Genomic DNA, 14,725 nt, shown 5'->3' on the forward strand with positions numbered 1-14,725 from the left:
TTGAGGGCTTGATCGGAAGTTAGCAGAGAAGATGACTTTAGTGTTGAAGCTAGGATTGAGCGAGCCCAATCAGCTATAAAGATTTTAGAAGGAACTAAAACACTGGATTGAACTGCAGTGCTGGTGGTGGTAGTAGTTACCTGTTTGTATTGTTAAATAGTTTCTGCATATGTGTATGATACTGTAATTGATGATATTTGTTTCTTTGCTTCCAGGTAATATTACATAATTCCAGGTAATATGAGCATAATATTACATAATTTAGGTAATATTATGCTCAGTTTTTTTGTATTTCTTAATCATTGTTTCTCTTTTCCCTTGTTTCACAGTCTTTAAAATAGGCAGGGTGATTGCCTCTACATTTGGACACTGTAAAGACTGTGCAGAACATTCAGTATGGTTGTGATCCTTAGACCTACACAAAGCACATACTACTCTCCTCAAACATACTGCCTGTGAATGCCCAAATTTCTGACATTTGAAGCATCTGATAAAGTTTGGTATATATTAGCGTTAGTAGAGGCATAAGATGCATTTTAGAAGGAAGCAAGCTTATACAGCATCAGCCAAAAAAAAAAAAAAAAAAAAAACCACCCTTCTCATTTCACCCATCCATTCGTTCAAAATGTTTGTCGAGTTCTGCCTTGAATTTATTTAAGCTATCAACTTCCACAGTGACAGATGGAAGTTTGTTCCAGCAATCAACTACCCGCTGGCTAAAGGAAAATTTCCGCACATCTATTCAACAACTGTCTTTCCTCAATTTCAGTTTATGTCTCCTCAGGTTTGTAATCTGAGCAAGAGGAAGAATTCCATCAGCATTGAGCCTGCTCAATCCATTCAAGGCCTTATACACCTCATTCAGATCACCTCAGAGGGTGCCTAGTTTCCAGATGCTGTAATTTTCAGAACTTAAGCTTTTCTTCATAAGAGCACCCCTTTGTTCCCCTCACCAGTCTAGTTGCCCTTCTCTGTACTCGTTCTAGCAACTCTACATCCTTCCTAATATGAGGCATCAAGCTGTATGCAGTACTCAAGGTGTGCCTGACCATTGCATTATATAAAGGGATAATCACCTCCTGATCCCTGCCAGCAAAATTCCTGTATATCATTGACAAGACACCATGATCTGCTCTGGCAGCCTATCTGCACTACTCAGAAAACTTATATCTGACTGCACAATTATTCTCAGGTCTTTTTCATTCTCCACTATCCTGAGTGTCATACACAGTTGGTACATTACTCTGGGGTTACTGTTACCCATATGCAGTATTTTGCATCCATCTGCCTTACTTTTCTAGATCCTGTCGCAGTGTAATACTGTCATTACTATCATTAACAACCCTGCCAACCTTTATATCATCTCCAAACTCCAACATTAAGCCGGCTATACCTTCATCAATATCATTGATAAATATACAAAACAACAATGGACTAAACACTGAATTCTGGAGGACTCTACTAATAACATTAATTCATGAAGAGCAGTGTCCATTGGTTAGTCTGTCTGTCTGTCTTTTTCCACTCACCTATCCTTTTATCCATTGTAGCAACTTGCCCTTAATGCCATACTGCTCCAATTTGTACTTAAAACTTGCCCTTACTGCCATGCTGCTCTGGTCTTTTATATGGTCAGACATAACAGTTCAGATGTCCTGCTTTTGCAGAAGTTGGTGGATTTGGCAAGTTAAAGATTATTATGATATTTCTCGTTGGAACTAATGAGCCATCTCCCTTTTAATTAGGATTCTTTTGGCCTGAATAACGTTTTGAGTTCCTGTATAATTTATTCTTCAGATACATGTAGTAGGTCCTATTCTGTTATCACTCCTTTCAGTTAGTTTAAGGTGGAATGAGGGGATGCTTGTATAGGAATTCTTCCAAATGTTTTCAATTTAAGCAGTTGTTCAGAGTGCTTATATTGCATTGTTTCAACAAGCAGGTCACCTGATTTTAGTGGGTAAACCATTTTCAGTGCTCCAACAGCATTCTCTAAATATTTCTGGATCAGAAAAGGAAAGAGCTTGCTAATTGACTGGTAAATCGGTCAATTTATTATCAGGAAATGAGCCCTGACATTCTGGTCTGTATCCTTGTTTTGCCTTTTGGCATAGGATGGGTTATGATCTTCCTGTTCTCTAGGATGTGATAGGACATTGGCTCCATACGATTTAGTATTAGTATAATCTGTAATTTGCTCCTTTGAACCCAAGCTGATAAACTTTTCTGCCAAGGTTTCTGGCCTCACCACTGGGATGCAGAACAGTGCCTGCTGTGACCAAGTGGAGACTAATAGACTAGTCTCATTGACATCATTATGTTGGCATAATCATGTCAATGAGAGAAAACATGTAATTTTTTTATATTACTTAATCTGCAGAATGAGAGCTGCAGTTTTGTTTACTCAAAACTGCATGCAGCTCCAGACTCACAGGTTCTTGATCCCTGCTGTATAACAAAATGACACTGTCAGTCAAATGTCTGGTCACAGATCAATTTTATGGGTTTATGTGCAAATTAATAGTTGCCTCTTTCACCTCTGCACATGAAGTGGCAGCAGCAGGTCCTGTGAAGAGCAGCATAGTGCTTTCGAAAGTCTTGAATTTTAAAGCCATCTTCATGATGCATGCTGCATCATGAGTAAATGATGCATGATGTATCATTTGCTCTCTTTCTCTCTAGGTTCAAAGCATCTACACCATATCTCATTCACATCAGTATACAATCCAAGAAGTTATTTTCTTTTCTTTTCATTGTGTTGGATGCTACAAATACTGGAACCCACATTGTGTCTAGTAAAATCTCTCCTTTACTGTAGTTTTTCATGGATGATGGTGATTAGTAGACTCATGAGTGATGTCCAGTCATGGGCCTACCAACTGTTTTCATCCTGATTTTTCTGCCACAACATTTTATTCTCTGACAGCTGTGTGAGCTTGTCCTTGGTGAGGTCAGCCTCCAGAATTTTTCTTTCTTTATGGTAATGATTAGTCCATTTTTACACTCATGGACATGACAAAATTTATTCCTTTTTGATATGCCAATGAGTTTGCATTGGAAATATGCCCTCTGTTGTGAGAAAGTGAATAACACTACATTGCTAGTTGAACCCACCTATCACTGTAATGCCATATTGTTTCTACTGATATGTGTCACTGTCTATACATACAGGACATTTGCAGTCTCATGTTGTTCTGTAGAAGCATTAGTACCAGTCCTTAAATTTACACTTGTGATTACAGGAGATGTAATATAAATTTAGACAATAAAAATCTCATTTTTATTTACCTCACACTGGTACAATAACATTACTTTATTTTTATTTTTTAATAACAAGATACACAACACATAACCATTAACAGTGTATCTGAGAGCAGAACAATGAAATAAATAAATTTTCTGTTTATACTCCATAGTTTATACTCCACAAAGACAGACAGACAGACAGACAGAAGAAACAGCGCCATATTTAACAGATCATGGGCTTGAACCCTGGTCACTCAAAGCAGATGTACTTACACAACACCTGAGCACCCAGCTATGGTGACCTTCTCACTCATCATTCATTTAAAAAAAAAATGAAATCCCTGAAACTAGATCATCAGTAGGGCTGCGAAATTTTTACTGGATCAAAAATAGATGAAATTTTCAGGAATTTCATGAGTAAAATTAAAAAATTCATGTATCTCTATATTCTTAAATGATAAAATTCTTACTTGTCACATATCAACAAAGTAGTAAATATTGGATCCATGTAATCGTCTCAAGAGAAGAATTTTTAAAAAAATGTGAATTGATTTGCTTTATTTAGGTTCAGTTCATACCTTACATGTCAAATAGCAAAGATGAATTTGGATACAGCATATTCTACATAGATAAATTCTCTTCTTTTATACTTTGCCAGTCATCTCATAGAACATCACTGTATTTTGAAGATCACTCCATACGAACAGATACCAGCATACTATTTGTGATAGTTTGAAAAATCATTCTCTTTCAGAAAAATATAAATAAGTTGTCAGTAGCATTTAATTCTTTAGCTGCTTGTGCATTGCACTGGTATTTGGCTTTTCAGTTGTTGTTGTCTTATATTATTAAAGACAATAATATTTACATTACTCACTGAAATATATAAGCATTTCCTGGGAATTCTGTGATCTACTTGGATCACAGACAGGTTGATCATAATGTGTTTAATACATGTTTAATAAAATACATATTTAAAGTAATAATTTTACTCTTAGACAGCAGTACATTGTGTTCTGTGATGCACTTTTTAAAAATAGCTAGAAAATTTAAACAAAAAATGCAATGCCAAAATATTTTAGGCAGTGCAAAAAAAAAAAAAAAAACAACTATAAAAATTAGTGGAAATTGAGAAAAACAGCCAAATTCATGGAAGCTACACATTTTTTGCACCATTGGTTTCACAGTGAACTGTTAAACATAAGAAACTATTTAAAACTTAAATAAGAGTTCTCTATTCAAAAATGGATAATTTAAAAATAAGGGAGAAATTTTTGCTTTTCTTGCCTTTAGGAAGTTTACAATTTTTTCTTGCATAAATATTTAAAAACAATTTAGTACTCATATTAAAATTTTTCATATTTCTTTCTGTTATAAAATATTATATTCAACCATTTGTTTTTGTTCATTTCAGTTTACTTTGCTGTTTATTTTTATTTTATTACTTTTATAACAATTATGCCACACACTTTCAAAATCTGCATGCCATACAAAAAGTATGCCATTTTAGCCTACACAAAATGTGTAGCTATAAAAATATTCGTGTAGTAAAGCATTTTTATTTGACAAATACAATGTAATCTGTGTAGTTATAGTTTCTTAATGATGTTTTATTTACGTGAATTTCACTTTTATGTTCAACTTCTTACATGTAATATCATTTAGCTTTAAAATAGTTTGTGATGACAACTGATCCCATAGTTTTGTTTTTAGGATTACCTCCCACATCTTTAACAGTAGATAAAAATCATATCTATTGGTCTAATAGCACTCTGAACCAGGTGTTCAGTACTGAAAAAGAGGATATCACAGCTCATGCTATGCATTCTTCAGAACTTTCCTCCACATTACAAGGGAAGAAAATTAGGCATGAAGTTGTGAAAGGTGTACAAGGAATTCGAGCCATTGGTGATTATTTACAACCATACCCAGGTGTGTAGGCTATGAAATAGTAAGTTTATTTCATGTTCAATAAATATAAATAATAACTGCGCTACTAATTTTAAACAAAAAAAAAAAAAAGCACAATAATTTTTAAGTGAAAAAATATCTACAACAGAGTTAAAATAATAGTGCCCACTCTGTCATTAGCCTTATCTCCCCATTCTTGAATTATAATTTTAACCATAACTGCGTCTGTACAATCATCTGTAGTATACTGCTTGGACAAACTGCCAACCCTAAAATGAAATTTTTCCAGATTTTGAGTGGCTTTCCAGATTCATTCATTTTCTTAACCTTGAGTTTGTGTGCGATATTTTATACCACATGTTAGAGGGTGCAAAAGGAGTAAAAATTGCTCTGTTTATCCTTTCTGCACTTTCATATACCCTATCTACACAGCTGGAAGCCAATCTACCTTCAAAGAAATGGCTTTCTTAATTTCTCTATTGAAACTTCAAGAACTCTGTTAATTGAGCCAACAGGAAAAATGGGAGATCAAGTTAGTAAGGCAGTATTTTATCAGAAAGGATATCATTTGTTTAAAAAGTTTCATGTAATTCTTTTCAAAATTGTAATGTATTTATAGTTTTTACTGAAAAAGCATTGAAATTTTTTGATCTACTGCACAATATCAAAAACTAGGTTGAGCTTCTCTGCAATGTGAGATTCTGTTTCAAACATAATAGTTCATTTTTCATGTCATTTGTTTGTTATGCAATTTCCTTAGTTACTTTGTTTGAGTTATGTGCAAGGATAACTTGCATTGCATCGAAGAATTGACTTATCAAAAGGTGACAACTGTAATTTTTGTAAAGAATTTCATCACAGTTGATATAGAAACAGAATATTAAAATTCTGAATCCATCTTATATTGCACAAATTTTTTTTTTTTTAAATGTATATACTTAAACTGTATTGTCATAATAGCATCTTGGACATAGTCTGGTCTAGTGGCAAAACTATACACAGGAAATATTATCCATTGATGCACCTAATATGTAAATCACCAAAAACCGGCATTAAATAGAAAACACTCTATGGCCACTTAATATTGCACACAGAGAAGATAGAAAAGTGTATGTTGTTTTTTCAAAAGACTTCATTATAAAAACTAAATAGATTGTGTATTTGATCTTTCATAAAATTATTTTGCCAATAGAACTCCAATATAAGCGGTTAGAAATGTATCAAATAGAAAACTGTGCACTGCACTGAAACGTTTTAAAAGAGAAGTGGATTCTACTCATCAGTAGAAAATTGATGTTTAAAGGGAGCCATGGAAATGTTTTGAATGTTCTTTTTCTTTTTTTTTTTTTACTACAGATATCTGTCACCAGATGTGATTCACACCTGATTGCAAAGTCCATTGGGAGAGCAGCCATGTGAGCAGGAGCATTTCAAACTAACAGGAGACACTTTTAGATAGCTTGCTGCATCTGTTCAACCTGTTGTTGTTGTTATGTGGTTTTTAGGAGCATTAGCAACTAATGCCATATTGCTCCGGGATATGCGGTGGTCATTTCCTGACCTTTCTGCATCCTCTGTATTTGGTAGTCACGGGCTCGAATCCCGGTCTAATCAAGAAGCGTGTGCTACACACTGCTGCTCCTGCCCACCTGGCTACGGAGGTGCCTCATGCTGAGCATAAGAGAATATTTAAAGTGGGGTTAAATGATCCTGTTATATTCTTTGCCTCCGAAGAGGGCAAAGAATGGAACAGTATCTTTCTTGAATGAAAGACAATCCAAATAGAAATCCACATTCTGCTTTTTGGAAAATATTTCCTGTTTTCCTCCTCCTTACAATTACTTGATCTCCAGCTTTTCAAAAGTCATCTAATGTTTGTGTAGTAATGTGCTTCCTGCTATATGCAAAGAAGCTTTCCAAGAACAAATGATCCATTCTTTTCCGTGCTGGTTCTATGTTTTTTTGTTTTTTTTTTAAGATAAATGCATTTTTTTTTTCTTTTTCTTTTTTTTAGCATATGGCTCTCACCTGAAACAAATTTTGAACTTTTTCCTTTATATTTTACTAAATGTGATTTATATTACTATTATAAATAATACCTTTTTGTATTGTAAGAATTACAATGGAATATATACTCATCTGTAGTTCATTTTTCCTCTCAGTTGGGCGCCTCCGTAGCCAGGTGGGAAGGAGCAGCAGTGCGTAGCACGCGCTTCTTGATTAGACCAGGGTTCGAGCCCGTCACCACCAAATACGGAGGATGCGGAAAGGTCAGGGAATGACCACTGCATATCCCGGAGCAATATGGCCTTAGTTGCTAATGCTCCTAAAAACCAAGTAACAAACAAACAAACAAACCTCTCAGTTGTAGATAAATGAGTGGCTGTATATCATTTTACCCCAGTGGTTACAAACTGAGGGCTTAAAGTTTTTCAGTGTTAGCAGACATGAGTTGGGTATGGTAAATGCAGTTCCAGCCATAGATGCCAATTAACTTTAGGTGCCTATAATTAATCAATAATTGTTTTATAATTAAATTATAATTAATTAATCAGTTAAAAGCTCAGTGAATTTAGGAGGTGTCATACAGGAGCTACAAAAAATTATTGTACAGGTTGGGCAAACTTAAGTTTGCCAACAAGTGTATCAATCTCATGTTGTGGATAGACTTCACATGAGTTGCCTTGTTATTGCACTATATACTTTAAATAAAAAGCACTGCTCCAACGGAGAAGTATATTGCTGTTTACTGAAAAGTATTACAGCTTTATCTGTGGCAATTTAACCATTAGATTTTAACAGAGGTAGGATTTAAAACGGCAAAAGTTTTCTAATAGCTTTGGCAAGAGACAAGAATGCTCAAATACCATTTGGACAAGAAGCAAGTTTTCTGTCCAAAATCTAGTGTGAACTGATTAATTAGCATTAGCATTAGTAGAAGCATATGATACAATAAAGCAAGCTTATGTAGCATCGGCCAAAAAAACCCTCCCATTTCACCCCCCCCCCATACGTTCCAAATGCCTGTCCAGCTCAGCCTTAAATTTATTTAGGCTACAAATTTAAACATATACACCAACCATTTATAACTGATTTAATAGTAAAATAAAATAAAATAAAATGATACAAAAGACTGTAAAATAATATTTACAAAAATATGATTATTTACAAAAAAACTAGAAGATTGATTGATGTAGCATTAGGTGATATTAGTAGTAGATTGTCCCCCCTACACCTGATGGGTGTGAAGAGGTTAGTTTTGGAGAGGACGAATAGGATTTCCTATTCATAAACAGAGACATATTAGGAAGTTCAGCACGTTATCAGAGGAGCAGTCCACCGTATTTAGGGGTAGTAACCATTCTAACTTTATTCACAACTTAAGTGGCAAACCTTTAACCCAAGAACAAGAGAGACTATTGGCTCTTGGACCTAAGTTTGCATTGCTGCCCCCCCAAACCTCCAATCACTGAAACATCTATGGGCATTGAGAGGGCAATTAGAAAATTACCTGAACACATTGCCAATCAAATTCGTTTTAAAGCTGTTGCCATTCTGGGCCAGGCAAAAATGGTTGCTCTAAATCTTACCCCGAAACAGAAGAAAGCACTAGAAGAACTTAAACGGGACGAAGATATTATAATCCTACCAGCAGACAAAGGCAGATCAACGGTGGTATTAAGCAAGGAATATTACCACAAGAAAGTGTTAGACTTATTAGGTGATAGTGGTACTTATAAGATTATCCATAGAAACCCCTTGGCTAGCTTAGAACAGCATGTAAATAAGATGCTACTTTCCTGGCTAAAAATGGAAAAGATTCCAAAGAACAAGTATTGGTCAATGCATGCAACAGGGTACCGGCTGCCCAGATTTTATGGGTTACCTAAGACGCACAAGGAGAATGTTCCATTACGGCCCATAGTTTCCTTCATTGGTAGCCCTATGTATGCGCTATCTAAATATCTGGCGCAGCTGATTTCTCCGGTTGTGGGTCGGTCCGCGTTGGTTATTGGAGATAGTGTGGAATTTGTGAACTTTGTAAGGAGTCAAGATATCGGAGAGGACGAGATGATGATGTCATTAGATGTCATATCATTATTCACGTGTATCCCCATAGCACATGGGGTAGAATGTGTGAAGTTGGCTTTATAGAATTATAATACCTTAAGTGCTAGATCCCACCTAAACATAGAAGATATATGTTGTGCTGTTGAATTATGTCTTTCCAGTACAACCTTGGTTTTCCAAGGAGTGATGTATAAACAGGTTCACGGCACAGCCATGGGTTCTCCAATCAGTGCCATTGTTGCAAATCTGGCTATGGACGAACTAGAGAATAGGGTTTTTGCGAGATTGGAGTTCCCTATGCGTAAGTGGAAACGATATGTTGATGACACGTTTACTATTGTAAAGAAGGGGAGAGAGGAAGATGTGGTCTCGTTTCTCAATGGTTTTTCCCCCTTTATAAAATTCACCTCGGAGGTAGAAATAGATGGTACCCTCCCATTTCTGGACATAATGGTATATAGGGAAGGCCCCAGACTTAGAACTAAGGTTTATAGGAAACCAATGTGTAGGGGCCAGTACACACATTATAGGACGGCACAGACTGCCCAACATAAAAATAGTGTGGCCAGAGCACTTTTGGGTAGAGTGAGGACATATTGCAGCACCTCTGAGGAGGGGGAGAAGGAAATTAGGCAAATAATGACAGATCTTATGAGGTGCAGTTACCCCCAGAGGGTCATTGATAAATACAATAGAGAGGAAGAGCCCAATCGGGTAGTTCCGCCTGTACTGCTTACCACAATGTATGTTCCCTACTATATGGGCCTGTCGGATCGCATTGCGAGGATGCTTTGCGATTTTCAGACACGCTGTGTGCAGCTCCCGGGCCGGAGGTTGCACACAGTAGTGTCACAGGTCAAAGACCCCATTACTAGGGATTCTAGTAGTGGGGTCGTATATGAGATCACATGCCCAGATTGTGGGGAATGTTACGTGGGGGAGACAGGACGGCGTCTCAAGGACCATCTGGGAGGAACATTCAAGAGCGATACAGACCGCAGAGCTCAATAAATCCGCCATTGCCGAGCACTATTGGGAAAAACAACACCAGATCTCTCCCGACAATGCTGTCATCCTTGACCGGGCGCATAGATTCTGTGACCACAAGTGGCTGGAAAGTCTGTGGATTGGATCCTCTGGCAACAATAGCATGAACAGAGACAGGGGAGTTAGGCTTCACCCCCTTTTTGAGGCGGTGGTTTTTGCCAGAGATAAACATTTTAGTTTTCCACGTCCCCAGACCACTTCCGGTTCTGGTACAAGTGAAAGGAATACCAAGTATGCGCCTGGTCATCCACCTGGAACTTAAGGATGTGTCGCTTAAATTTCATTATTGCTGAGGAAGGAGGCAGACACCTCTGAAAGCTCCAATAGTGTTTTTATTGCTTTTAAATTTATATTTTAAGGCATTTTAACTTATTTACTTATTTTATTTTATTTTATTTTTGTTGTAAATTAGTTTTTTGTAAATAATCATATTTTTGTAAATATTATTTTACAGTCATTTGTATCATTTTATTTTATTTTATTTTACTATTAAATCAGTTATAAACGGTTGGTGTATATGTTTAAATTTGTGGTATGAATAATCCCAACCTTAGAGGCCTTATTGCAGATATTATTTAGGCTATCAACAACAACAAAAGATGGAACAACAATTCCACAACAGAAGATGGAAATCTGTTCCACCAATCAACTACTGCTAGCTACAGGCAAATTTCCACACATCTATTCTACAACTGTCTTTCCTCAATTTGAACCGGTGCCCCCCCCCCCCCCCTCAGGTTCTTAATCTCAGCAAGAGGAAGAATCCCATCAGTATTCAGCTTGCTCAACCCATTCAAGGCCTTATACACCTCAATCAGATCAGCTCGCAGGTGCCAAGGCTTCAGGCACTGCAATTTGCAGAACTTAAGCCTTTCTTGGTAAGAGCACCCCATTGTTTCCCTCACCAATTTTGTTGCCCTTCTTTGTACTCATTCCAGCAACTCTACATCCTTCCTAAAATGAGGCCTTCAGACCTGTACACAGTACTCTAGATGTGGCCTGACCATTGCCTTGTATCTCCCTGTCCCTGCTAGCAAAATTCCTATATATCATTGACAAGACTCTATGACCTGCCCTGGCAGCCCATCTGCACTGCTCAGCAAACTTCATATAAAACTGCACAATTAACCCCAGGTCTTTTTCACTTTCCTGAGTGTAGTACTACACAGTTGGTATGTTTCTCTTCGGTTATTGCTACCCATATGCAGTACTTTGTATTTGTCAATATTAAACTTCAATTGCCACTTCTCAGCCCATTTGCCCAACTTATCTAGATCCAGTTGGAGTAGCATACTGTCTTTACTGTCGTTAACAACCCTGCCAACCTTTGTATCATCTGGAAACTTGGACATTAAACCTGATATACCTTCATCAATATCATTGATAAATATACAAAACAACAATGGGCCCAACACCGAACCCTGGGGAACTCCGTTAATAACATTTGTCCACGAAGAGTAGTGTCTATTGATTACCACTCTCTGTAGTCTCCCAGTCTACCATCCCTTTATCCATTGTAGCAACAGACCCTTAATGTCATACCTGTCCAATTTGTACAGCAGTCTTCCATGTGCAACAGTATCAAAAGCTTTCCTGAAATCCAAGTATATGATATCAGAATTATTTTTGACATTCAGTTCCTTTGTGACTACATCAAAGTATCCAATCAAATTGGTCAGACAAGTGCTCCTTTTAACAAACCCATGCTGTGTCTTAACTATTACTGCAGTCTTGTCTAGATGATCCTGCAGTGCTTCTTTAACCAGTGATTCCATTATTTTCCCCAGAACACAGGTTAGACTAAAAGGTCTGTAGTTACTTGTTTCACCTTCTGAACCACTTTTGTGAATTGGTGATACATTTGCACACCTCCAGTCCATGGGGACCTCCCCTGAGTCCCAGGAAGCTCTCATGATTATGGCTAAAGGTTTGCTTATTTCCTTTGCTGCCTGTTTAATATAACTGGATAGATCCTGTCCACCCCAGGTGCCTTTTTTTATGTTTAACTTCAACAATTTCTTCTCCACTTTGCTCTCAGTTATTACAAAATCACTTAGCGTTTTATTAACTTCTGGCACTTCCCTCATTGAACGACTCCTCATGTGTGAATGTAGATGAAAATAGTCATTCATTTTATCAGCTACCTGAGCATGATCATCAATAGTCAACCCATCTATGTTAAGTCACATCTGGTGAGTATGGGCTTGGCAAACCCAGGGTCCTGAGCTGGATATCATCATTCTTCTCTTTCTTGGTGATTCCTTTCTGCTTCTGACTCCCCCCCCTCTCTGTCTCTCTCTCTCTCTCTCTCTCTCTCTCTCTCTCTCTCTCTCTCTCTCTCTCTCTCTCTCTCTCAGGGTAACTCGGGAATTGTTTTTTTGGCTGGTGCAGCATAAGCCTCAGGCTTCCTTGTACCATATGGATAATAATAATAATAAAAAGTGGTCCAATCTGATTCATACCTTTCCTTCTAGAGTTTACATAAGTAAAGAACTCTTTGCTGTTTTTCTTTGCATCCTTTGCCAAAGATTTCTTGTAATCTTCCTTCGCCTGCCTAACCTCCTTGATTACAGACTAGTTTATATCTACCATAGGCTTCTGTGTCACCTGATACTTTATATTCTTCCCATATATTTTTATTCTCTGCCACGAGCCTCGTTAATTCATCTGACATCCATTTAGGCCTAAACCTTGAACAGTATTTCTTAGTTGGAATGAAAAGCCTAGTAGCCTCCAAAATTAAGTCCCTAAAGGCTTCCTATTTAGAATTCAATTGGTAACATCATCAGTTGATTCCACTGTACAGAATTTAAAAACTGTCTGAGGCCCCTGTAGTCACCTTTACGAAAGCAAAAGCCCTTCCCTTTAGCCTTGATAGGAATTACTTTAGCCTTTAAGTAATTCCCATATCAGTACATTGTGATCACTGTCACCCAACCAGTGGTTCCTTTATCTGCAATTAATAACTGCTTTACAATTGGTGCGAGCTTTGGTGTAAACAGAAAATGGACTTGGAGATTTGGATGTAAGCCAATTGCAATATGCAGAATTCTTATCTTGAACAGCCTTAGCACATTTATAGGAAAACTAAAGTTTAGATAAAGGAAGAAATTATAAGGTGGAGTGGGGAATAAAGGATTTCATCCCTATAAGAATAATTTCACTGACATGATTTGATCAAACACTGACATCAGAAGATTTAAAACAGTAATCCAACCAAGGAAAAGAATAGAAATCTTGCAGGACATAGCCTTAAATTACACACTCTCAACAATCTTATTGCACAGTATAATAAGACTGTTGCAGTTACTATCTGGCAGAGTAGAGGCAGCAAGATTATACACTAGCTGATTTGGATGCCTCCTAGAGTATTACCAATTGGTTCAGTCCTGTGGACTATTAACAGCTGGCCTGCAAGTACCAGTTTAGAGCTGTATCCTCAAAATGTAAGGAAGATTGGATCTTGCCATAATGCCCATCATAACATCAAAAGACACAATTATACTGCATGAAGAAAGGGATGGGTGGTTGCCTGAACTTTGGTCTGGAGACTAAACATAAATTTCACCACTTCAAGCCTCCAGTAAGCAAAGTGGTGGTATTGCCTGGTAACGCAGAGGGGGCAGCATTCCTCTATGTGGTGTGGATGCCACACCTCGACCCTTGCTTATGTCGATTCACACTTGGGTGATCACCTCTAGTAAACTAAGTTCCATATTTCAGGACTTGCACATGAGGGTTATACTCAGGGTTACTAACAGTCCCACCCTCATGAAAGTGCAAGCTGAGGATTTCATTGTTGCAGATCGACTGTACTTTGCCAAAATTTGGTCTCTTTGACTCAAGTGTCACCTGAATATCAGCTCCATCAGTGTTTTAGGCTCTCAGGTAGCAAGTCCTTGCTTACACCCGAGAAAATATCTGTGATAACCTCAACAATCTAATTATTCCCTCTGTGATTCCTTTCACATCAAATACAGTACTTGTGCATAAGTCCACTCTAATATTTCTTGTCAGAGACTTCTTAATTTAGAATCTCCTCTTTTTTGATCTCTTCTGGCTTAATATCTTTCTATGTCATTCTGTCAAATTTAGCTGTTGCCTCTATTGTTCTCCTAAATCTACTAATCACTCTGAACTCTTACATTCATTTCTTTCAAATTCATTTCTCTAATCTAACTTTCCTAACAGTAAGGTAATTCTCCTTGGTGATTATAATGTTCATAACTCCAGCTGGCTTCAGTTTTCTATTTGCATGGACCCAGCTGGACAAGATGCCAAGGCTTTTGCAGTATCACACCCAATATTCTTGATCTTTTTCTGACAATCAACCCTTCAAATTACATATTAATGTTAGTGGTCCTCTAGACACCTTAGACCACAACTTTGTGATAATATCTTCTCCAGTGGGTCACTCTCTCTCTCTTATGGCCATTCTCAAGTTGTTTCT

At 37.2% G+C, this 14,725-nt stretch overlaps 1 protein-coding gene across 1 annotated transcript in view; it reads left to right on the plus strand.

Annotated features, from left to right (window-relative positions):
* Positions 1 to 14,725, plus strand: part of LOC150091323 (proto-oncogene tyrosine-protein kinase ROS-like) — a 712,204-nt gene that overhangs the window by 492,857 nt on the left and 204,622 nt on the right. The window contains exon 24 of the mRNA XM_090389969.1: positions 4,960 to 5,178. Coding sequence (XP_090246095.1) covers positions 4,960 to 5,178 — 219 coding nt within the window. The remainder of the gene's footprint in view (positions 1 to 4,959; positions 5,179 to 14,725) is intronic.

The sequence above is a fragment of the Mastigoproctus giganteus genome, chromosome 1, assembly GCF_048544385.1.
Source record: "Mastigoproctus giganteus isolate SK-2022 chromosome 1, ASM4854438v1, whole genome shotgun sequence".
NCBI lineage: Eukaryota > Metazoa > Arthropoda > Arachnida > Uropygi > Thelyphonidae > Mastigoproctus > Mastigoproctus giganteus.